Source organism: Hylobates moloch, unplaced genomic scaffold (assembly GCF_009828535.3).
Source record: "Hylobates moloch isolate HMO894 unplaced genomic scaffold, HMol_V3 SCAFFOLD_1, whole genome shotgun sequence".
NCBI lineage: Eukaryota > Metazoa > Chordata > Mammalia > Primates > Hylobatidae > Hylobates > Hylobates moloch.
Genome location: NW_026652276.1, coordinates 223,287,985 through 223,314,078, shown reverse-complemented (window position 1 = coordinate 223,314,078; position 26,094 = coordinate 223,287,985). Strand labels below are relative to the sequence as shown.

Genomic DNA, 26,094 nt, shown 5'->3' with positions numbered 1-26,094 from the left:
ACAAAAAATGATGGATTCATTCTTTTCAAGTAACAGGATATAAACATTCCTTTTTGGGTTAGGTCACATTGATTTTGGTCAGATAAATACAGAGAGATGCTCTGTGTGCATAATCCCTCTGCTGGAAATCTTTTCTTTTCACTTCATTTAGTCAGAACCTTATTGTTTACAAATATTTGTAGCTGTGATTAAAACCAACATTTATTTCAATCTCTTTGCTTTGCCATTGGGTTTTAGTCCTCTTGACAGCAGGCTGGTTTCATGTTTTCCTCATTTCAAACAGTATGGTGTCTGGCACATAATAGGCATCAGATATGCCATAGAGTTTTTAAAAATAAGGTATTCAAGGATTTTCTGCACAATCTTAACTAGAAGCAATTACTTGCAAGGAGTGGTTTCGAACTCAGTAGTCCAGGTAAAATGCTTTAAGGTAAATACCCAGAAGAGCCTAGAGGGAGAAGATCTATTTGAGTGCTCAGAGGGGCCATTTTCCAAAGTCCAAATACCATCAGGGCACTCATTTCACCTTTTAGAAAACAAGAACTATGGTTATCCATTTTCACTTTTCTAAACCATCCCTTATGGGTTGCTGGCTCCGTATTTATGATGTCTTATGTTCTAAAAGTGAGATACTTTTTTCTTTGTGGTTGCCTTTGGTAACTTGGTATTTCATCTTCCAAAATTCTGGTTTAGTTGGTTCTAGAATCCTCTAGTAGGGCCTGCTATTTATGTCCCCCTGTTTTATCAACCTTTTATCTTATACTGCAGATGGGATGTATTCATTTGATGATTACCACAGTTTACTGCCAATTTTCGTCTACCTGTAAGATCCATCAATTTGACCAGGGACATGAATAACTGCAGGAAGCATGAGGGCGACCTTCAACAGCTTTAGGGAATCACACTTTCTTTTGTTTTAGCCTCTGCAGCAGAAATAAGTTTTATTTTGCTAATGTGGAAGACTAACATATCAAAACATAGCACAGTCTCTTTGGTAAATACATGGAGAGGATCTCATCAGGCCAGTGATCACTGACCCCTAGGCTATACTGGAAAGACCATTAATGTTGCACATTTTACAATATGATTCAACATTTGCAACTTTTCAGGAATGTATCTATTGCACGTATTTATAACCATCTAATACATGAAAATATAACAATGATAATAATTTTAATCGTTAGCAAAATTATTGGTGATAATTTTGCAGAATGATAAAATTTACTTGTGATATGCTAATATTCCTTTCAGACCTACCTGATTATAAGGGTCACTCTTGAAATTTGTCTCCATAAATTGCTGGTTGTCATAGGTGAAACTGACTTGTGTCACATAGGTATTCACACCCCAGATTCTAATATACCCAACTTTTAGTGGATTCGAGTCACTCAAATACTTATTGTGTATGGTCTGGATTTGCAGGATGTTCTATAAAGAATTTATAAAGAGAAAAAAATACATAACATATTGTTGATAGACTATGGTCCATATTAAAATATTAACAAACCTAAATTTACTTTTGTTATATCACTTTGCTATTTCTAGTTATGTATTTAAATTTTTATTGGTACATAATAATTATACATATTTATAGAGAACATGTGGTATTTTGATACATGTATACAATGTGTAGTGATCAAATCAGGGTATTTAGGATATCCATGACCTCAAATATTCAACATTTGTTTGTTTGTTTGTTTGTTTTGAGATGGAGTCTCACTCTGTCACCCAGGCTGGAGTGCAATGGCGTGGTCTGGGCTCACTGCAACCTCCGCCTCCTGGGTTCAAGCGATTCTCCTGCCTCAGCCTCCTAAGCAGCTGGGACTATAGGTGCGTGCCACCATACCTGGCTAATTTTTGTATTTTTAATAGAGATGTGGTTTCACTATGTTGGCCAGGCTGGTCTCAAATCCCTGACCTCGTGATCCTCCTGCCTCAGCCTCCCAAAGTGCTGGGATTACAGGGGTGAGCCACCACACCCAGCCACATTCATCATTTCTTTGCGTTGGAAACATTTCAAATATTCTCTTGTAGCTATTTTGAAATATACAATAAATTGTTGTTAACTATCATCACCCTACTATGTTAGCAAACACAAGAACTCACTCCTGCTATTTAACTGTCTCTTTGTTCCCACTAACCAACCTCTCGTTATGGCCCCCACCCCTTCCCAGCCTCTGGTTACTATACTTCTACTCTCTACACACTTCGTGAAGATATACTTCCTGAGTGCCTGCTATAATAAATTGGGTAATGCCAAAAATAACTTTATTGTACCAGCATTATGAAAGTTATTTTCCCTATAAGTATTCTTTTTTTTTTTTTGGAGACGGAGTCTCGCTCTGTCACCCAGGCTGGAATGCAGTGGCACAATCTCGGCTCACTGCAAGCTCCGCCTCCCGGGTTCACGCCATTCTCCTGCCTCAGCCTCTCCGAGTAGCTGGGACTACAGGCGCCCGCCACCACGCCCGGCTAATTTTTTGTATTTTTAGTAAAGACGGGGTTTCACCGTGGTCTCGATCTCCTGACCTCGTGATCCACCCGCCTCGGCCTCCCAAAGTGCTGGGATTACAAGCGTGAGCCACCGCGCCTGGCCATAAGTATTCTTATAATCATTTTGAAAAGAAAATATCATTATTGCTATCTTAGAGATAAGGAAACTGAGGCTCTGGAAAATGAAGTGAGTGGTCCAAAGCAACAGGGCTAGATAACACAGGTAAAGTTGGAAGCACAAGGTGCCCCTGTACATAGTACTGCACGAGTTAAATTTAGAGTGAACAAAGAAGTGTAGCAAACAGTCCCTAGACTAAGGACAGTGTGCAAGAAACAGGAAGTTAACCAAATCATGAATTGTTTAAGTACCAATACAAGGGTTAAAATAATATGACATAAATTATGAGGTGGCACATGATGAAGGCCCGAAGGAAAATCATAGTGGATATTTTTCATGGATGTGAAGAGAAAGGAAAAATTACACGGGAGAAGAGGGTCAAGAGAGAACTTAAGAGGACATATAACTTCGGAACTCCTGGAAGTATGGGAAGGATTTATTATGAGACAGGAAATAGGGGTACAGGGACACATTGAACAAAGCCACATTCATTGAGGAGTGCAAGGGCAACCATAGCTGGTGCTGAGCAAACAGAGACGTGAGGCCAGTTAGGTATGTAAGGAAAGATTTTGAAGATTACATGCAATAATCAAGGAGATAGTTGTAGCAGAGGGAAGCTATGCATTTCTCAATTATGTTGGCTGCAGTAGGAAGAGAAAAAAGAAACATGTTCAATTGGCATTATGAAGACTTTTGCTACTGGGCAGGCAGAATCAAGGAAAAAATACATAGCTCAAAACAAATGGGTGTACTAAAGCTAGTTCTTATTGATTTGAGAGAGTTGATTTTTAAATTTCCTAGAATTCTGCAAGCCAGCTGATGCTTCAAATTGGTTAAGATGGTGGGAGTAGCTACACTACAGAAATTAGCAAATGTTACAAATCATCTCCCACTCCCACAAGCTGGTTTACCAACCAGGAAACCATTGATAATAGTTATCCCTCAGGGAAAGTTGGGAGCTTTCTTTCATTTCAGGCCCTTTATTCTTAAGGAAAAAATCTATCAAACATCACAGAAATAAGAATTCATTTATCAGAAAAATGGAATTTTGATGTTAGATGTTATTAAAGGGCAATCTAATGTTTTACAATTTTTTAAAAAACACAGATTAAACAAGGTATCTTTCCTATTTTGAATAATAGCAGTAGAAATAGAACTAAAATTCAGGACTTCCAGATCATTAAAATAATATTCATTAAAATAATATTTGAGAGGAAAAAATATGTAGAGTCTTCAACCCAACTGCTCTTAAGGGCAGAGAATACACAAATTTAATTAGTATACAAAGTCTGGCAGTTAGTTTCAGAGAGGCCAAATGCAGGATGGAACAATATGACCTGATAATCATGTCTATGAGAATAATTTGAAGGTCTTAGCTGACCATGAGATTTATATGAGCCAAACATCTGATACATGTGTTAAAAAATAACACAATGTAATAACAGCAGAAAAAATATAGAATCTAGCTAAAAAGAGGTAGTAGGCAATATGGAAGTCTATGCCATCTTATAGAAATATAAGGGAAACTATATATGTAATTGAGTATTTTCTAGTAGTCACTTTTTTTTAAAAGTGAAAAGAAAAAGGGTAAATTAATTTCAAAATATATTTTATTTACATGATATAGCCAAATGTTGTTATTACAACATTTTTCAATGTAAAATTATTCATGAGATTTTTTTTTCTTTTGAGGCGGAGTTTCACTCTTGCTACCCAGGCTGGAGTGCAATGGTGCAATCTCAGCTCACCACAACCTCCACCTCCTGGATTCAAGTGATTCTCCTGCCTCAGCCTCCCGAGTAGCGGGGATTACAGGCATGTGCCACCACGCCTAATTTTTGCTTTTGAGTAGAGACAGGGTTTCTCCATGTTGTTCAGGCTGGTCTTGAACTCCTGACCTCAGGTGATCCCCCTGCCTTGGCCTCCCAAAGTGCTGGCATTACAGGCATGAGCCACTACACCCAGCCAAATATATATTTTTTTAAATTATACTTTAAGTTCTGGGATACATGTGCAGAAATGCAGGTTTGTTACATAGGTATTATGCATGTGCCATGGTGGTTTGCTGCATCCATCAACCCGTCATCTACATTAGGGATTTCTCCTAATGCTATCCGTCTCCTTGCCCCCCACCCCCTGACAGGCCCCGGTGTGTGAAGTTCCCCTCCCTGTGCCCTTATGTTCTCATTATTCGACTCCCACATATGAGTGAGAATATGTGGTATTTGGTTTTCTGTTCCTGTGTTAGTTTGCTGAGTGTGATGGTTTCCAGCTTCATCCATGTCCCTGAAAAGGACATGAACTCATTCTTTTTTTATGGCTGCATAGTATTCCATGGTATATATGTGCCACATTTTCTTTATCCAGTCTAACACTGATGGGCATTTGGGTTGGTTCTAAGTCTTTGCTATTGTGAACAGTGCTGTAATAAACAGATATGTGCCTGTTTCTTTATAGTAGAATGATTTATAACCCTTTGGGTAATGGGATTATAACCCTTTGGTAATGGGATTGCTGGGTGAAATGGTATTTCTGGTTCTAGATCCTTGAGGAATCACCACTCTGTCTTCCACAATGGTTGAACTAATTTACACTCCCACTGACAGTGTAAAAGCCTTCCTATTTCTCCACATCCTCTCCAGCATCTGTTGTTTCCTGACTTTTTAATGATGGCCATTCTAACTGGCGTGAGATGATATCTCATTGTGGTTTTGATTTGCATTGGGAAGTATGACCATTTTCACGATATTGATTCTTCCTATCCATAAGCATGGAATGTTTTTCCATTTGCTTGTGTCCTCTCTTATATCCTTGAGTAGTGGTTTATAGTTCTCCTTGAAGAGGTCCTTCACATCCCTTGTAAATTGTATTCCTAGGTATCTTCTTCTCTTTGTAGCAATTGTGAGTGGGAGTTTGCTCATGATTTGGCTCTCTATTATTGGTGTATCAAAATGCTTGTGATTTTTGCACATTGATTTTGTATCCTGAGACTTTGCTGAAGTTGCTTATCAGTTTAACGGGATTTTTGGCTGAGGCAATGGGGTTTTCTAAATATACAATCCTGTCATCTGCAAATAGAGATAATTTGACTTCCTCTCTTCCTATTTGAATAAGCTTTATTTCTTTCTCTTGCCTGATTGCCCTGGCCAGAACTTCCAATACTATGTTCAATAGGAGTGGTGAGAGAGGGCATCCTTGTCTTGTGCTGGTTTTCAAAGGGAATGCTTCTAGCTTTTTCCCATTCAATATGATATTGGCTGTGGGTTTGTCATAAATAGCTCATATTATTTTTACATTTGTTCCATCAATACCTAGTTTATTGAGTTTATTATTTATCATGAAAGGGTGCTGAATTTTATCAAAGGCCTTTTCTGAATCTATTGAGATAATCATGTGGTTTTTGTCGTTGGTTCTGTTTATGTGATGGATTACGATTATTGATTTGCATATGTTGAATCAGCCTTGCATCCCAAGGATGAAGCCAACTTGATCGTGACTTTTTGATGTGCTGCTGGATTAGGTTTGCCAGTATTTTATTGAGGACTTTTGCCTCGATGTTCATCAGGGATATTGGCCTGAAATTTTCTTTCTTTGTTGTGTCTCTGCCAGGTTTTGGTTTCAGGATGATGCTGACCTCATAAAATGAGTTAGGGAGGAGTCCCTCTTGTTTGGAATAGTTTCAGAAGGAACAGTACCTGTTCCTCTTTGTACTTCTGGTAGAATTCAGCTGTCAATCTGTCTGGTCCCGGGCTTTTTTGGTTGGTAGGCTCTTAATTAGTGCCTCAATTTCAGACCTTGTTATTGGTCTACTCAGGGATTCAATTTCTTCCTGGTTTTGCCTTGAGAGGGTGGATGTTTCCAGGAATTTATCAATTTCTTCTAGATTTTCTAGTTTATTTGCATAGAGGTGTTTATAGTATTCTCTGATTGTAGTTTGTATTTCCGTGGGATCAGTGGTGATCTCCCCTTTACCATTTTTTATTGTATCTATTTGATTCTTCTCTCTTTTCTTCTTTATTAGTCTGGCTAGCAGTCTAACTATTCTGTTAATCATTTCAAAAAACCAGCTCCTGGAGTCATTGATTTTTCTGAAGGGTTTTTCGTGTCTCTCTCTCCTTCAGTTCTGCTCTGATCTTAGTTATTTTTTGTCTTCTGCTAGCTTTTGAATTTGTTTGCCCTTGCTTCTCTAGTTCTTCTAACTGTGATGTTAGGGTGTTGATTTTAGATCTTTCCTGTTTTCTCCTGTGGGCATTTAGTGCTATAAATTTCCCTCTAAAAACTCCCAGAGATTTTGGTATGTTGTGTCTTTGTTTTCACTGGTTTCAAAGAACTTATTTATTTCTGCCTTAATTTCATTATTTACTCAGTAGTCATCTAGGAGCAGGTTGTTCAGTTTCCCTGTAGTTGTGTGGTTTTGAGTGAGTTTCTTAATCCTGAGTTCTAATTTGATTGCACTGCGGTCTGAGAGACTCTTTGTTATGATTTCTGTTTTTTCATCTTCTGAGGAGTGTCTTACTTCCAATTATGTGGTTGATTTTCAAATAAGTGTTATGTGGTGCTGAGAAGAAAGTATATTCTGTTGATTTAGGGTGGAGAGTTCTGTAGATGTCTATTACATCTGCTTTGTCCAGAGCTGAGTTCAAGTCCTGAATATCCTTACTAATTTTCTGTCTTGTTGATCTGTCTAATATCGACAGTGGGTGTTAAAATCTCCCACTATTATTGTGTGGGAGTCTAAGTCTCTTTGTAGGTCTCTAAGGACTTGCCTTATGAATCTGGGTGCTTCTGTATTGGGTGCATATGTATTTAGGATAGTTAGCTCTTACCATTATGTAATGGCCTTCTTTGTCTTTTTTGATATTTGTTGGTTTAAAGTCTGTTTTATCAGAGACTAAAATTGCAACCCCTACTTTTTCTTTTTGCTTCCCATTTGATGGGTAAATCTTCCTCCATCTCTTTATTTTGAGTCTGTGTGTCTTTGCACGTGAGATGGGTCTCCTGAATACAGCACACCAGTAGGTCTTGACTCTTTATCCAATTTGCCAGTCTGTGCCTTTTAATCGGAGCATTTAGCCCATTTACATTTAAGGTTAATACTGTTATTTGTGAATTTGACCCTGTCATTATGATGCTAGCTGGTTATTTTGCCCATTAGTTGATGCAGTTTCTTCATAGTGTCAATGGTCTTTACATTTTGGTTTATTTTTGCAGGGGCTGGTACTGGTTTTTCCTTTTCCATATTTAGTGCTTCCTTCAGGAGCTCTTGTAAGGCGGCCTGGTGGTGACCAAATCCCTCAGCATTTGCTTGTCTGTAAAGGATTTAATTTCTCCTTCACTTTATGAAGCTTAGTTTGGCTGGATTTGAAATTCTGGATTGAAAATTCTTTTCTTTAAGAATGTTGAATATTGGCCCCCATTCTCTTCTGGCTTGTGAGGTTTCTGCAGACAGATCTGCTGTTAGTCTGATGGGCTTCCCTTTGTGAGTAACCCAACCTTCCTCTCTGGCTGACCTTAACATTTTTTCCTTCATTTCAACCTTGGTGAATCTGACAATTATGTGTCGTGGGGTTGCTCTTCTTGAGGAATATTTTTGTGGTGTTCTCTATATTTCCTGAATTTGAATGTTGGCCTGTCTTACTAGATTGGAAAATTCTCCTGGATAATACCCTGAAGTGTGTTTTCCAACTTGGTTCCATTCTCCTCGTCACTTTCAGCTACACCAATCAAATGTAGGTTTGGTCTTTTCACATAGTCCCATATTTCCTGGAGGCTTTGTTCCTTTTCATTCTTTTTTCTCTAATTTTGTCTTCACACTTTATTTCATTAAGTTGATGTTCAATCTCTGATATCCTTTCTTTTGCTTGATCTATTCAGTGATTGATACTTGTGTATGCTTCATGAAGTTCTCATGCTATATTTTTCAGCTCCATCTGGTCATTTATGTTCTTCTCTAAACTGGTTATTCTAGTTAGCAATTCCTCTAACATTTTATCAAGGTTCTTAGCTTCCTTGCATTGGGTTAGAACATGCTCCTTTAGCTCAGAGGAGTTTGTTATTACCCACCTTCTGAAGCCTACTTCTGTCAGTTCATCAAATTCATTCTCTCTCCAGTTTTGTTCCCTTGCTGGCGAAGAGTTGTGATCCTTTGGAGAAGGGGCATTCTAGTTTTTGGAATTTTCAGGCTTTTTGCGCTGGTTTTTCCTCATCTTCATGGATTTATCTACCTTTGGTCTTTGCTGTTGGTGACCTTTGGATGGATTTTTTGCATGGTCATCCTTTTTGTTGATGTTGATGCTATTGCTTTCTGTTTGTTAGTTTTCCTTCTAACAGTCAGGCCCCTCTTCTGCAGGTCTGTTGGAGTTTGCTGGAGGTCCACTCCAGACCATTTGCCTGGGTATAACCAGTGGAGACTGCAGAACACTTAAGATTGCTGCCTGCTCCTTCCTCTGGAAGCTTCATCCCAGAGGGGCACCTGCCAGATGCCAGCTGGAGCTCTCCTGTATGAGGTGTCTGTTGACCCCTGCTGGGAGGTATCTCCCTATCAGGAGGCATGGGGGTCAGGGACCCACTTGAGGAGGCAGTCTGTCCCTTAGCAGAGCTCCAGCACTGTGCTGGGAGATCCACTGCTCTCTTCAGAGCTGGCAGGCAGGAAGGTTTAAGTCTGCTGAAGCGTGTCCACAGCAGCCCCTTCCCCCAGGTGCTCTGTCCCAGAGAGATGGGAGTTTTATCTACAAGCCCCTAACTGGGGCTGCTGCCTTTCTTTCAGAGATGCCCTGCCCAGAGAGGAGGAATCTAGAAAGGCAGTATGGCTATAGCAGCTTTGTGGAGCTGTGGTGGGCTCTGCCCAGTTTGAACTTCCCGGTAGCTTTGTTTACACTGTGAGGGGAAAACCACCTACTCAAGCCTCAGTAATGGCAGATGCCCCTCCCTCCACCAAACTCAAGCTTCCCATGTCGACTTCAGACTGCTGTGCTGGCAGCGAGTATTTCAAGCCTATGGATCTTAGCTTGCTGGGCTCTGTGGGGTTGGGATCCTCTGAGCAAGACCACTCGGCTCCCTGGCTTTCCAGGAGAGTGAATGGTTCTGTCTCACTGGTGTTCCAGGCACCACTAAGGTATGAAAAAAAAAACCTCCTGCAGCTAGTTTGGTGTCTGCCCAAATGGCCGCCCAGTTTTGTGCTTGAAACCCAGGGTCCTGGTGGTGTAGGCACCTGAGGGAATCTCCTGGTCTGTGGGTTGCAAAGACCGTGGGAAAAGCGTAGTATCTGGGCCGGATAGCACTGTCCCTTGTGGCTTCCTTTGGCTACAGGGGGGAGTTCCCTGATCCCTTGTGCTTCCTGGGTGAGGTGACACCCCACCCTGCTTCTCCTCTCCCTCTGTGGGCTGCACCCACTGTCTAATCAGTCCCGATGAAATGAACCAGGTACCTCAGTTGGAAATGCAGAAATCACCAGCCTTCTGCATTTGTCTCACTGGGAGCTGCAGACCAGAGCTGTTCCTATTTGGCCATCTTGCCCAGGAAGTCCACAAATCATTTTTGAATTTTTTTAAGCTAACTTTTGAATATTTCAAATTAGGCTGGTCACATTTCAAGTGCTCAATAGCCACATGTGGCTAGTGGCAATCATACTGGATAGGACAGCTCTAAAATATGCTCTCAGTTCTGATGTTTTAAAAGAAATCTAAGTTAACTGGAGTCTAAACAGAATGATCAGATCTGGAAACCACTATAAGCAGGAAATAGAGGAAATATGAAGGTATCCTGGTGACATATATTTCTAAGAAGACAAAAGGAATAACTGAGAGACATCTTCAAATATGTGAATCACTGTTATAGAAAAAAATAGATTTGGGCCGGGTGTGGTGGCTCACGCTTGTAATCCCAGCACTTAGGGACGCCGCGGTGGGTGGATCACGAGGTCAGGAGATCGAGACCACGGTGAAACCCCGTCTTTACTAAAAATACAAAAAATTAGCCAGGCGTGGTGGCAGGCGCCTGTAGTCCCAGCTACTCAGAGAGGCTGAGGCAGGAGAATGGCATGAACCCGGGAGGCGGAGCTTGCAGTGAGCCGAGATTGCGCCACTGCACTCCAGCCTGAGTGACAGAGTGAGACTCCGTCTCAAAAAAAAAAAAAAAAATAGATTTGTGCTATACTACTCCTTTGTTAAAGTGACTAGGTAAAAATAAAGAAGCAGAATCCAGGTTTGACCTAGAATGATCCCCCTCATACTCTAATTAAAATTATATAGATTATCCATGGGATCACTTAACATGCAAGGTGCATTGATTGCATCATTGTTATGAAATACTCAACCCTTACAAATCCATACCCTTTTCCATGCAGTTTTGCAATTCCCTCCCACTCCAGCTGAGGCATTCTGTCCCTCCTCTGTCTCTGGGCTTGACCATGTGACTTTGCTTTGGTAATGGGAAATTAGTCAACTCGATACAAAAAAAATTAAAAAGAACTAAGTGATCTCCACTTTTATTTTTATTTTAGCCCTCTTCCATAATTATGAAGAAGCCATGCCTACACCTTCCCACAAGGCCATGATAAATCTTATGAGAGTCAGCTGACCCCCCAGATACGTGAATACAGCCAAGATTATCTAAACAGCCCAACAGACCCAAGACTGACTGGAGATGTATGTGAGCTAGCAAAGATCAGCCAAGACCAGGCCCAGATCCTCTGAGCCCTGCAAGCTCATGAGCTAAGTAAGTGCTTATTGTTAGATGCCACTAAGGTTTTGAGGTCTTTTATGCATTATTGCATAATAAATAGCTTATATAGCATTTTCCTTTCAAAATTTATCAGCCAGTAAATCTCCCATCTTTGGAAAACATGTTATACATTCAAGGCCCCATTTTTTCCCCAGCATTGTATGAATTCCAAGTTTCTTTTCATAGAGATGGTATACTGGAAAACTGCCAAAATAAGGATTGTTTCTTCCTTATTTTAATGACAACAGACCTGGATTATAAAAGTAAAGGCAAGAAGAACCTCCTATTAAGATGTGGGATATTACATTTACACAGTTAACTGTAATGTTTAATCTGTAGACAACTGGGAAAAGATTTATAAAATGTAGTAAATTAGTCTTACCTGAGCTGCTATAAAGTTTGCTAAAAAATAATTTCCATTTTCATAGGTATCTGCAAACAAGGAAAAGAAAACAATAAACAACTGCTAACTGCTTCAGTTGCAGCAAGTAATCTTGAGAGTGGTCAGAAAATATCTCAATGGGGTCACAGTTACTGATGATTCTCACCTCTCTGAGGAGTACTGAAGATAGTGGCTAAGAGACTATTTCATTGCATGTTAGTGTGGGGATGTGCAGATGGAAATGAGTACCTTGCCGGGGTGGTCAGAAGGTTACAAATGCAAGAGAATCTGGGTTGAACAAAGGATAGATTAGCTGAAGTGTGGAGACTACTGTTTGGTTATTCTGTGCGAGATAGCAAATATGTAGTCATAGCAGTTCACATAGCTATGATGTTAAAGACTATGATGATAAAGCAGAGGCAAGTGGTTAGGAATTTAGGCTCCAAAGTCAGGTAGACATGGATTGAAATCCCAACTCTTGTACTTAATAGTTGTACAACCTCAGACAAGTTACTTAACATTTTATCATCTATAGAATGGAGATAATAGTACCTAGTTAATGGCAATAAGGTACATAATGTTCTGCTTGTGCAGAATAAGTGCTTAAAATTGATTTCTCACTGTCATTGAAGTCATAATCAATCTTCACCTTCACCATTCTTCTCTCTCTACTCTTAGCTCATCCTCCCACAGTGCTCCAGATTCCAAGCACTTCTGCCTCTGTAGAATTTACTCCATCAGTTCTTCCTATACCTTCTCTGCTTTGTCAAGCTAAATTTATGCTCCAGAGTACTCTGTTCTGATAACACTTTTACTTAATTCTATTTATATCAAGCTACTGCCACATCTCCTTCTTATTACCATACATCTTAAAAAGGTAGCCTTTGCTGGGCCGGGTGCAGTGGCTCATCCCTGTAATCCCAGCACTTTGGGAGGCCAAGGTGGGCGGATCACAAGGTCAGGAGATCGAGACCATCCTGGCTAACATGGTGAAACCCCGTCTCTACTAAAAATACAAAAACAAAATGAGCCAGGTGTGGTGGTGGGCACCTGTAGTCCCAGCTACTCGGGAGGCTGAGATGGGAGAATGGTGTGAACCCAGGAGGCGGAGCTTGCAGTGAGCTGAGATCGCACCACTGCACTCCAGCCTGGTGGACAGAGTGAGACTCCATCTCAAAAAAATAAAAATAAATAAATAAATAAATAAACAAATGTAGCCTTTGCTTGTTATATCTGTGTACCCAACTCATAATTCAATCTTACCTCTCCTAAACTCCAGCTCCCGTGTTTCCTTTTTCCATGGAATCTGACCCTTTCTAAGTCACCAGTAACATAGTATATAAAATCTAAATATCTCCTCATATTGTTCAGGATTTTTAGGCCATTTTGCCTACACACCTCTCCTTTGAAATACTCCTTACTTTATGTCTCCTTCCCATATGGTTCCTATAACTCCCTGTTTCTTAAAAGTCAGTTTCACTTCATGTTCTGTTCTTGGCCCTTCTCAACATTCCAACTGTTGTCAGTATTCCAACATATTCTCTCCCAAACCAACTAACTCTCTAAGTATTCTAAATTACCTCCACTTTTATGGAAGCAATTATACAACCCATATTTTAAAATTTAGTCTTGGCTAGAAAATGTAACCTGGGCAAACACTACAGCCTCTTCTAGCAGTTAATAAAAAATTGTAAAGAATGGGATTCTGTTAACATGTTCTTTTAAGATTATCCTTGAACTAGTCATTATATCACCTTATGTGAGGAAAAGTTAAATAAATGGTTCCAAGTCTGTTAACAGAACATTTGTTACACTTATACACACTGTATCTTAGTAGATTAAATTTGAATTTTTAAGCCTGTTTGATTTTTAAAAAGGGTAAAAATCTTCTCCAAAAAAATTTAAAAGTTTGAAAGTTTCAGGTACTGTTAATTTTTAACCTTAAGACTAAAATATGCTGTAATAGAAAGTTAAAATTTTGTATGAAATGGCTTTATTCCTTTAAATTTTTGAAACATATTGCTCATAGGGGGTTGATTTTGCATACTAATTGCGATGTTATTAACCTACTATGACATCACTCATCTAGTCCTAATTAGCTAAACCTGTATCAAAGGACTTTCTATGTTCTCTTAAAACATTGATCCTTAACCAGCAGTAATTTTGCCTCTCTGGGTACATTTTACAATATTTAGAGATCATGTAGTTATCTTGAAGATAACTTTGCTTTTGACAACAAGTGGGGAGAGGGCAGGGATTCTGCTAAACACCTATAACAACCAGCCCAGCCACCACCACAAAATAATTATTTAGCTCAAAACGTCAATACTGCTGAGATTGAGAAAACCTGCTTTAAAATAAGGCCCATTTTTGAAAAAGAACAAAATTGAAGAATTCATGCTTCCTGATTTTAAAACTTACTACAAATCCACTGTAATCAAGATAGTGCAGTGCTGACATAAGAATAGACACATGGATTAATGCAATAGAATTGAAAATTTAAAATAAATCCTCACAGTAATGGTCTATTGATTTTTAACAAAACTTCCAAAATAATTCAATGAGAAAATAATAGTCTTTTCACAAATGGTTCCGGGACAACTGGAATCCACATACAAAAGAAAGAAGTTAGACCCCTGCCTCACACCATATACAAAAATTAATTCAAAAAGAAGCAAAGACCTAAATGTAAGAGCTAAAACTATAAAACTCTTAGAAGAAAATTTAGTAGCAAATACTTGGGACTTTGTAATGGGCAATGGTTTCTTAGATATAACAACAAAAGCACATTGAACAAATAGAAAAAAATAGGTAAATTAGACTTCATCAAAATTTAAAAGTTTGTGCCTCAAAAGAGGCACCTGCTAAATGAGAGAAAATATTTAAAAATCATGCATCAGATGAGGGACTTTCATCTAAATTCTATAAAGACTGTTTATGATTCAATAATAAAGACACTTTAATTTTACAATGTGAAAAGAATATGAACAATCATTTCTCTGAAGAAAATGTACACATGGAGAATAAGTACATGTAAGGATGTTCAACAACATTAGTTATCAGGGAAATATAAATTAATCAAAACCACAATAAACTATAGCTTTTCACCCACTAGAATGACTATAATCAAAAAGATAGATAATAAATGTTGACAAGGAAGAAGAGAAATCAGAACCCTCATGCACTGCTGATTGGGATGTAAAATGGTGCTGCCTCTACAGAAAACAGTTGGATATTTCATCAACAGTTAAACATAGAATTACCAAATAAGCCAGAAATTTCACTCCCAGGTATGTATAGTATACAAGAGAGTTTTAAAAAGTGTGTCTATTCAAGAACTTATCCTCAGATGTTCATAGCAGCATTATTTATAATAGCCAAAAAGTGGAAACAACCCAAATGTCCATCAGTTGATGAATGGATATATACCAAGTACTTGTCATGATCTGACAACATAAAATAGTCTGCAGTCCCATTGGCAAGACTGTCACTGAGGCACCAAAGTGTTGAATGTCTAATCATGGGCACTGACTCCTTTTATCATTCCTTGCTCACCTAGCAAACCCTTGATTAAACGTTCATCTTTCACAAAGGCTTAATTTGAGAAAAAAATATGTACTTTCCCAAGAGACAAGAATATTAAAATGCATTTAATAAATACAGTTCTTAAATTTAAAAATTGACACTGTAGTATATTATGCCCTTATAAGGCTCAAGTCCTGCCACAGTTTTGAAATTCAGGATGGCTGGTCAACCTCCTCTTTTTGACTTTTGGGTGTCTTATTGTCTTATTATCTTATTAATCACACTAATTTTATTTTATTTACTTATTTATTTTCATTTTGTTTTCAAAAGTTAGACACGCTAATTTTAATGTAAAGTATCTCATATTAAACGTTTAGAATAGAGTTTTACTTACTTTACACATTAATGACACATTTTATTCAGAACTCATGTGCCAGGAATATTTTATGCATGTTAAATCATTTTATCCTCATAAAATTACAACATGGGTGTATGTTGTAGATACTAAAGAAGAAGAAATGGAGACAACAAAATTAAAGTAATTTTCCAGAAGACTACTGAGATGGTATTCAAACCCAGATCTATTTAATTTCAGAATACCACATGCTTCTCCTAGAGTTTCTTATCAGATTATGTTAAAAAGAAAGTCCAAAGACTGAACTGAGCTCTGAAGAGAGAAGTTGTTTAATTCCTTCATATTGTTTCTTTAGCAAGTTTTCACCCATAAGTAGATAATAAAACAATTTGAAAAATATCTCTTATATATCATATTAAGTGAATATAGGTTATAATATATTATCCATAAACTGTTAGGAGAAATTTAAAATATTATTTAAAATACCATCAAAAACTTAAAAATAGGACATATTTAACAAAATATGTACAAGATCCATATGCCAAAAATTATAAAACATTGCTGAGAGTAAAGATCTAAGTAAACAGTAATTATACAGAGCTAGATAGGTAGATAAGTAGGTAAGTAGATGAGAGAAAGAGACAGAGAAAAAAAAGAGATGACAAATATTCAAAAATTGGTCTTAAGAATAAAAGCAATTCCAGTCAAAATTCCAGAAGGTGGTCTTGTTGTTAAAAATTGACAAGCTGATTTTAAAATCTGTGTGAAATACAAAAGAGCTAAAATAACCAAAGAAAAAGAAGAACATGAAGAGTATTTCCTTCTAGGATTTTTATAGTTTGAGGTCTTACATTTAAATCTTTAATCCATCTCGAGTTAATTTTTTTATACAGTGAAAGGTAAGGGTTCAGTTTCATTCTTCTGCACATGGCTAGCCAGTTGTCCCAGCACCGTTTATTGAATAGAGTCTTTCCCCACTGCTTGTTTTTGTCACCTTTGTCAAAGATCAGATGGTTGTAGGTGTGTGGCTTTATTTCTGGATTTTCTATACTATTCTATTGCTATGTGTCTGTTTTTATACCAGTACTATGCATGCTGTTTTGGTTACTGTAGCCTTATAGCACAGCTTGATGTTGGGTAGTGTGATACCTCTGGCTTTGTTCTTTTTGCTTAGGATTGCTTTGGCTATTTGGGCTCTTTTTCTGGTTCCACAGGAATTTTAGAATAGTTTTTTTCTAATTCTGTGAAAAATGATATTGCTAGTTTGATAAGAATAGTATCGAATCTGTACATTGCTTTGATTCTTCTTTTTTCCATTTATTTGTGTCTTGTCTGATTTCTCAACGTTGGTCTTGGCAAAAAATTTTTAGCTAAGTCCCCAAAAGCAATTACAACAAAAACAAAAATTGACAAGTTGGACTTAATTAAACTAAAGAGCTTCTTTACAGTGAAAAAAGCTATCAACAGAGTAGGCAACCTACAGATCAGGAGACAGTATTCACAAGCTATGCATCCAACAAAGGTCTAACATCCAGATTCTATAAGAAACTTAAATCAAGAAGCAAAAGTCAAATAACCCCATTAAAAAATAGCCAAAGGACATGAACAGACACTTCTCTAAAGAAGACATGTAAGTGGTCAATAAACATGAAAAAAATGCTTATAATCACCAATCATTACAGAAATGCCAATCAAAACAACTATTATTAAAAAGTCAAATAATAACATATGCTAGCAAGGCTGCAGAGAAAAGGAAATGCTTAAACGCTGTTGGTGGAAATGTAAATTAGTTCAGCCACTGTGAAAAGTAGTCTGGAGATTTATCAAAGAAATTAAAACAGGACTACCATTCAACCCAGCAATCTCATTACTTGGTATGTCCCAAAGGAAAATAAATCATTCTACCAAAAGGACCCATGCGCTCTTACGCTCCTCACAGCACTATTCACAATTGCAAAGACATGGAATCAACCCAGGTGCCTATCAACAAAGGATTGGATAAAGAAAAAGTGGCACATACACCATGGAATACTACACAGCCATAAAAAAGAATGAAATCATGTCCTATGCAGCAGCATGGATGCAGTTAGAGGTCACAATCTTAAGGAAATTAACACAGAAAAAGAAAACCAAATAATGCATTTTCTTACTTATAAGTGGGAGCTAAACACTGAGTACACATGGACATAAAGACGAGAACAATAGACACTGCAGGCTATTAGAGGGGGTAACAAGGAAGGGGGGCATGGGTTGAAAAAGTACCCATTAGTTACTATGCTCACTGCCTGGGTGACAGGATCCATACCCCAAACCTCAGCATCATACAATATATCCATGTAACAAACCTGCACATGTACACCCTATATCTAAAATAAAAGTTGAAATTATAAAAATATTATCATTTTATATAAGGAACTTGAGCATCTGTGGAATTTGATACCCGCAGGGGTCCTGGAACCAACCGCCTATGGATACCCAGGGACAGCAGTACTTCTTTCTAGTCAGCTTCTTCCCAGTCCTGATCCTTCCTTCCAGGACCTGGCAACTACTGTTCTGCTTTCTGTCACTGTAGACTGGATTTGTATTTTCTAGATTGTATATGAATAGAATCATACAGTATGTACTATTTTTGTATTTTTAGGATCTTTCACTTAGCAGAAATGCTTTTCACATTCATCCATGCTGTTGCATGTAAAAGGAATTAATTGCTTTTTATTCCTAATAATAATCCATGGTGTATTCCATGGTAATATTCCATGACTTATTCCAATATACTTATTGATGAATATTTCAGTGGTTTCATTTTTTGACCATTAAAATGAATCTGACATTATTATTTGAATGTAAGTTATTTTGTGGTGTAATATTTGCATATAACCTATACACATCCTCCCGTGTACTTTAAATAATCTCCAGGGTACTTATAAAACCTGATCCAATATAAACATTATGTAAATCGTTGGTATACTGTATTGCCTACAAAATAATAACAAGAAAAACATGTCTGTACATGGTCAATACAGATGCAACTATTGTAGGCTAACTACATTTTCAAACCACAGTTGGATGAATCCGCAGGCTGACTATAAAAGGGGAACTTTCGGGGTTATAAAAATATTCCACATCTTCATTGTGGTAGTGGCTATACAACTGTACACGTTTGTCAAAACTTAACTGTATTCTTAAAATAGATACATTTTATTTGTATAAATCAAAACTTTTTAAAAGGTGATTAAAAGACAGTAATATCACTTCCAGGAATCTACTCTATGGACATAATCTAAAATGGTTAATACTCAAGGATGTTATATATGGGCTGGGAACGGTGGCTCACACCTGTAATCTCAGCACTTTGGGAGGCCGAGGCGGGTGAATCACTTGAGGCCAAGAGTTCGAGACCAGCCTGGCCAACATGGCGAAACCCCATCTCCACTAAAAATACAAAAATTAGTGGGTGTTGTGCCACACACCTGAAATCCCAGCTACTTGGGGAGGCTGAGCCAGGAGAATCATTTGAATTAGGGAGGAGGAGGTGGCAGTGAGCTGAGATCGCGCCACTGCAGCCTGAATGAGAGTGAGACTCGAAAAAGAAAAAGGATGTTATTTATAACAATGAAAATTAAAACCATCCTGTACATATCCTCTCAATAGAATATGATCATCATAGTGGTATTTATAAGGAGTAAATAATAACATTCACACATGTTTCTGTCATTGTGTTAGAGGAAAATAAACAGGATTCACGAATTAAATATGCAGAACATTTTCAGCCATATTAAAAATTAAGCATTTTCTTAATATAAAAGCCAAAGTCAGTACAGCAAAAATATTAAAAGTGCTTGTATTTTTTTCTAATTTTCTGTCTTTAACATGTGTTATAAAGAATATCTACTCCTTTAATGAGAAATTTCTTATCTTTATAATGAAGGAACCTAAAAGAGAAGGAATCTCTAGAAATATTAGTAGTGAAAAATAAGCCATACTATAATTTCAGAAAATGTGGTATGATGCAAGATTAGAAGGTTCTGGTCCACAGTAATAAGTAGTGAAAAGTGAGAGTCAGCTAGTAACAGTGTGTCCATATTTCTACAGAAAAGTCTGAGTTAGAGGGTATTCTGATGATAATGACAAATCTCTCTTATCTAAAGTAGAACTAACATACCCCATCTCAATTGGGGAAAGGAAGCATACAAAGTAATACTTCATCGATGTAAGTACCCATTGGGCAATACTTAATTCCCAATTTACGAGTCACCAAGAAATTTTCTAACCTCTAAATTGCCTCTTGAGCAGCCCTATTTGTGAGGAACAGGGTGCCTGGTATAGATGGCTGATCCAGATGATAGAGTTTCTGTCCCATTGAGAATGAATTAACCATCAGCCTGATATTTGCATCCACACTTCTTTTTAAGTCAAGAGTGAGACAGTTATACAGAGATAGATCATCCCTGGCTGAATGCATAACAGCAGTTCCTGAACCTACAAAGCTGGGGACTGTACCCAGTCTATACTAACTATAGTATAATATAAATGAGCAAGCAAAAGTTGGAAAAATTCTCCAAATGTTATTGCCTTATTGACAATAGACAGAGAGAGGTTTTCAGTTCATGCTTATTATATGCCGAGCCTCTATAGTATGATTTTTCTCAATGATGTACAGGGACCCTGGAAAGTTTATACTCACCAATGCTTTGTCCATCATCCCAGAATACCTGGCCTTCAGCTTTCCCATTGTCATCCAAAGCAACAATCAATCCCATAAAATTTTGTCGACTACCAAAAAAAAAAAATGAGTTATTTTTCTCTAGATTGTAGGTTTTAAGAATAAAGAACAGACTACGTTAAAAACATTACTTCTCCAGAAATAAAAGAAATGTATTAAATATGCATATAAAGTTCTAAAAATAGGTAAAATAGATATAAGACACTTAAAAGTTAATGGAAAACATTTAAAATTTAATAAAACATTTGGTTTAGCTTCAATTTCCAAAAATCAAATATGCATACAAGTAATATAATGAAATATTAATTTCATAGGAAGAAAATCCCTCAAAAGGGAATCCTCAGTAGCTTCCAGGTTGCCACAGAATAAAATCCAAAGTATTGGGTTGGCATTCACCACCCCGCAGGATCTGATCCTAACCTGCTGGAGTTTTACTTATTTTATCTCTTCCTTTATCTGTGCTCCAGTTAAACTGGATGGTTTACTGTTCCCAAACCCAACCCATTTTTCACCTTCAGTTCTTTAATCGACCAGGATCTCTCTTTCCCTTTGTACATTCAAATCTAAAAGATCCAGCTCAAAGTCCTCTTTCATATAAATCATGTGTTACACCACAAGGCTGAAAGTTAACTTCTCTCCTTTTGACTTGTTATTATGTGCCTTTCTTGATGTGATGTGTTCTGTTTAATCAATGATTTTATAAATTTTTACATATTATATGTGTAATTTATATATGTGTATGTACACACACACAACACACAAGCATATCTTTCCTTGATTGACCAAAGTAGACCTAGGAATGAACACTAAGTTCTTGGATAGGACAAGGACTCGGTCCTACCTAGTCCTTGTTCGATCACAGGTCAAAGAGCTCATTAACATTCCCTATTCCTTTTTAACAGTGTGGAAAGAGAAACATTTTTCTGCCTTCAGGAAAATTTTTGCCTTTGATACAGCACTACAGACAAAAATATATGTGTGTATATATATCCCTAAGACTAACTTTATGAACTCATCTTCCTCCAGGTCCCACTCAGAAAGCACTCACAGGATCTGACCAGTAAAGCTGTTTGGCAATTTAGTTTAAAATCCACATATCCCTGGCGAAGGTGGGACAGCCTTCTGTAAGGCTTCCTCATTACGGTATAGCAAGAGGCTGTTAGACATCGCCTCTTCTCCTCACCTGGAGTGAGTGTTCATTGCAGGCTCCTGCCAGGGCAGGATGTAGCCTCCTCTGACATGAAGATTGATGTGGTCAAGGGGAGCCTTCAGGGTTTTCCTCTGACCTGTCGAGTTGCTGCTAATTTCCTAGAAAGGAGAATACAGGCAAAAAATGATGAGAGATAAATATATTAAATGAGAGCATGTTTTAATTACAAGTCCTTCCTTTCCTGGGAAGCATGTTAGAAAGTCAGCAAAAGACTGCAAACCTAAAGAGAAAATCTCTGATCTTTCATTTTTGCTTAAGGCTGAAAATCTAGACTTGTCTTTGTTTCTCCAGAAAAGTTGAGAGGCAAAGGCAAGGGTGAGGGGGGAGCTTCAATGAGATGTAGGTGCTTAGATTTCGTGTATGCTCTTATACATGCTTTCATTTAAACAAGCCTTGCCAAGGCTAAAAAGGTCAAAATTATTGCCTTAGAAAATATGTGCTTGGAAATAGAAGGCTTTATCCACCTCTCCACCCTGCATAGACCAAACTGATTCTTCACAAATATATTAGTTCTTACCGTGCTATAGTCATACCAACGGGCTCTCGGAAAATAAGCAGAGATCTCAAATGTGCTCTGAAACATAAAATTGACATGTCATTATGAATATTTCAAAAAATACTTTTCATTTTCATTTTCCAAACACTGTAGAATTAAGATAAAAAATGAAAATTTTATTAGTGATTGCAATAATGTGAGGGATTTTATTAAGAAAAATCCTGAAAAATTATTCCTCAGAACTACAGAAAAAAAGTATTTTTAAAAAGCAAATGACAAAATTTTAAAATGAGAAATCAGTCAGTGTAGTAAAGCTTTCATTAACAGAGAGATCTTTAAAAAAAAGAAAAAGATCTCCTGCAGATGTTCTAGAAAGGCATTCACCGGAAAATAGTGAGCTGCACAAAACAAGATGATCTTTAAAATGCTTTTCCCATGATTTTAGATCATGTGATTGAAGGGTTTCTGATCTACAATGAAGAACTCACAGTTTCCAACACAGGGCTGATTAAGATAGCAGGGCCCAACATGAACTGCTGGTCTATATCCCATGTTGTCCTGTCATGCGTAAACCTTAAAAAATAAACGGGAAAAATTCACCTATCCTCTTACGACTGCTACAGAGGATTATTTGCAAGACATGCTTGGGGAAAGAGGCTCTACTCACTCATGGAGAAGGGGCCGGACAACGGTGCTGCCCTCAACGTGAGCTTTATGCATCAGAGTATAGAGATAAGGAAGCAGGGTGTATCTGGTCTCTAGGACTTTTCTGGACAACATCTCAAAGGTTGAATTCCAGGCCACAGGATCTTGTCTCTGTAGGGATAAAGGAGCATATAATGGATCACCTCTTCTTCATTCCATCCCAGTGGCATCAGAAAAGAATCAATGGGCATTTATTCAATATGTAGGTTACAAGCCACTTATCCCTTCATTCCTGGCCTACCCTTTCCCCCATCTCTGCCACCCTACAAAATTAGAATTTCTTGCTTTCTCCTCTATATCACTGATTCCTAAGTCCCTGGAATAGGTCCAGCTCTGGCCCTCTACATGTGTAGAGAGAGAGGTTTCTGTGCAGCACCAACGTATCTTGTATGAATTTGAGTAAAATACAAATTCAATATTCTTAAAAGCAAAGGGAGCTTCTTTAATTTTAGCCCCATGGGGATCTATAAAAACTTTTCCTCATGGGTACTAATTCTCCAGGAGATGAGAAAGGATATATTTCTAAAAATTACTGATAATTCCAGCGTTCTGAACTCTGTCGATTTTCCAAGAAATTAAGATTCTTGTGATGTTTTCTGATTTTTCTCAGGAAATGAGTGTAATACTCCTTGGGGTTAAAAAGAAGTTATGATCTGAGGGTACACAACACCTGGAGCACAAACTGCTGCCTCACCCTTGTCCCGATGTTGTTGTGGTTTCTGGAAAATGGATAAAATGCCCCCAGTTGCATCCAGCGAACACACATCTCATATTCAGCATCTCCAAAGAACCCACAGATATCTGCTCCTGTCTGAGAAGATGCACAATGAGAGCATGAGGTGGGAATTTCATGAGGCGCTGACTCACTAAAATCTGACTGGGCAATTAGTAATGGACTGAATGTGACTTACATAAGGTATTCCAAACAGACTGAACTCCATCATGCCTGCAAGGAGAAGACACAGCTGTGTCGGATGAAGGAGCACTTTGGGAGGAGAGTGAAGGCTTGGCCTGATTTTTCCTTACCCCATTAGAATGCCCTGGACCATTCATGATGAAAATATTAAAAGATGGGTGTAAATTAAAATCCATGCCCAGAGAGAACTCAGTTCTTGTTAATTTTACCACCCACCTAGATGATGATAGAGACATAACCAGTGCTGCTGAACAGCACAAACTCCAGTGCCCTCCCTGACAGCACAGGCCCCTGGGAATGAGCCCACACACCAATGATAGATTTCCCCAGCTGGTCCCACGCAGCTGTGTTGTCTCCCAGCCAGTGTCCTCCCCAGCGTCCAGAAGAGGGAAATGTGGAGCGGGTGATGACGACCCCTCGCTGTCCTGTCACCTCCTGCACAGCTCTGGTGGGAGGGGAACAAGGAGGTGAGTTGAAGAAACGAACTCCTTTACAGAGAGTAACTGCAGCTTGGAGCATGAGGGGGTGAGGGTACTTCAGTCCAAGTCAGATAACTTCTTCCCAGATAGAATCTGCTGTCTCAAAGCCATGCTAAAGATCCCAACAAACTTCACAGCAAGACTAGAGGTATATCTGCACCTAGAATGTGGGTTTCATTTTTGAAAAATCTGATTATCTCCCTGGAGTAAGAGAAAGGGGTGGGAGTGAGGGGTAATAAAGCTATTTATGGAACAATTCCTCTATTCCAGTATTACACTGGTCACTTTCCTATGTGGTGTCTGATAACATCATGAAAAGGTTTCCTTGCACTCCTTTTGCTGTTAGGAAGCTAAGGTTCAGAGAAGTTAGAAAGGCATTTGCCTGAAAATAGTGAGCTGGACAAAATAAGATGATCTTTAAAATGCTTATCAAAGGTCATTTAAAGAGTAAAGAGGGCCGGGTGTGGTGGCTCACACCTGTAATCACAGCATTTTAGGAGGTCGAGGTGGGCAGATCACTTGAGGTCAGGAGTTCAAGACCAGCCTGGCCAACATGGTGAAACCCGTCTCTACTAAAAAAAAAAGAAAAAAAAATTAGCCGGGTGTGGTGTGCACACCTGTAATCCCAGCTACTCAGGAGGCTGAGGTAGGAGAATCACTTGAACCTGGGGAGGTGGAGGTTGCAGTGAGCCAAGATTGTGCCACTGCCCTACAGCCTAGGTGACAGAGCAAGACTCTGTCTCAAAAAAAAAAAAAAAAAAAAAAAAAAAGAGTAAAGAGGAGGCCAGGCACAGTAACTCACACATGTAATCCCAGCACCTTGGGAGGCCAAGGCAGAAGGACTGCTTGATGCCAGAAGTTCACAACCAGCCTAGGCAACACATCGAGAGCTTGTCTCTACAAAAAAATAAAATTAGCTGGGCAGGGTGGTGCACGTGTCTGTAGTCATACGGCAAGCAGGGGAAGAGGGAAGAAAAGAATAAGGAGGCAGATCTGGGATCCAAATAAAAGCTACAGCATTTTGGAAATATTCACTCTGCTTTTCTGTACCTCAAAAAACAAGACATGTTTTGCACACAGAGGCAAATATAAATAAAAGATGTTTATCTTTCAGTGGAAGATGGATCATCTGCACGCACCCTTAGAAAATAACAACAACTGTGTGAGGGAAAAATCAACTGAACAAAAGAGAAAGTCTATTAACAGATCCTAGTATGTATACAATCCAAGTATTTGCTTAAAAAAGCATCACAGATCAATAGACACAGATGAATTAGTCAATAAATGATGTCAAGAAAAGGAGCTGACTACTGTTGTGTAAACTAATCCATTTGGGTCACTTCCAATTTTTCACACCAAAACAAATCCAAAAATGAATGGAAATACACACACACACACACACACACACACACACGTTCTATTAAAACTGAAAGAAGATATAAACCACCTGATTTCTACAAGAGAAAAGAATTTCAAACAAAAACAATGGACAAAACATAATGAAGTAAAAGGTATATTTTGAGATGGAGTCTCACTCTGTCGCCCAGGCCGCAGTGCAGTGGCGCAATCTCGGCTCACTGCAAGCTCCGCCTTCTGGGTTCACGCCATTCTCCTGCCTCAGCCTCTCCGAGTAGCTGGGACTACAGGCACCCGCCACCACGCCCGGCTAATTTTTTTTTTGTATCTTTTAGTAGAGACGGGGTTTCACCGTGGTCTCGATCTCCTGACCTCGTGATCCGCCCGCCTCGGCCTCCCAACGTGCTGGGATTACAAGCGTGAGCCACTGTGCCCGGCAAAAGGTATAGATTTAACCATACACATCAGACCACTGATGCCACACACGCTGAGCTCTCCCATCAATGTGGGCACTCAGGGCTGACAAAGAAAGGCATTTTCATAAAAAGAAATAAAAATGGTTCAGTGCTTGGACAGAAAAGAGCAAAGAAGACATGGTCTTCTCCCCAAGTGTGT

At 38.5% G+C, this 26,094-nt stretch overlaps 1 protein-coding gene across 1 annotated transcript in view; it reads right to left on the bottom strand.

The window, feature by feature from the left end:
- The window catches only part of LOC116814442 (probable maltase-glucoamylase 2), a 107,155-nt gene that overhangs the window by 2,632 nt on the left and 78,429 nt on the right, over positions 1-26,094 (bottom strand). Inside the window, exons 37-46 of the mRNA XM_032761983.2 lie at positions 23,956-24,089; positions 23,640-23,674; positions 23,423-23,539; positions 22,691-22,839; positions 22,512-22,596; positions 22,045-22,101; positions 21,501-21,625; positions 20,279-20,367; positions 11,715-11,764; positions 1,258-1,428 (exon numbers count right to left, since the gene is read on the bottom strand). Of these exons, the coding sequence (XP_032617874.1) occupies positions 1,258-1,428; positions 11,715-11,764; positions 20,279-20,367; positions 21,501-21,625; positions 22,045-22,101; positions 22,512-22,596; positions 22,691-22,839; positions 23,423-23,539; positions 23,640-23,674; positions 23,956-24,089 (1,012 nt within the window). The remainder of the gene's footprint in view (positions 1-1,257; positions 1,429-11,714; positions 11,765-20,278; positions 20,368-21,500; positions 21,626-22,044; positions 22,102-22,511; positions 22,597-22,690; positions 22,840-23,422; positions 23,540-23,639; positions 23,675-23,955; positions 24,090-26,094) is intronic.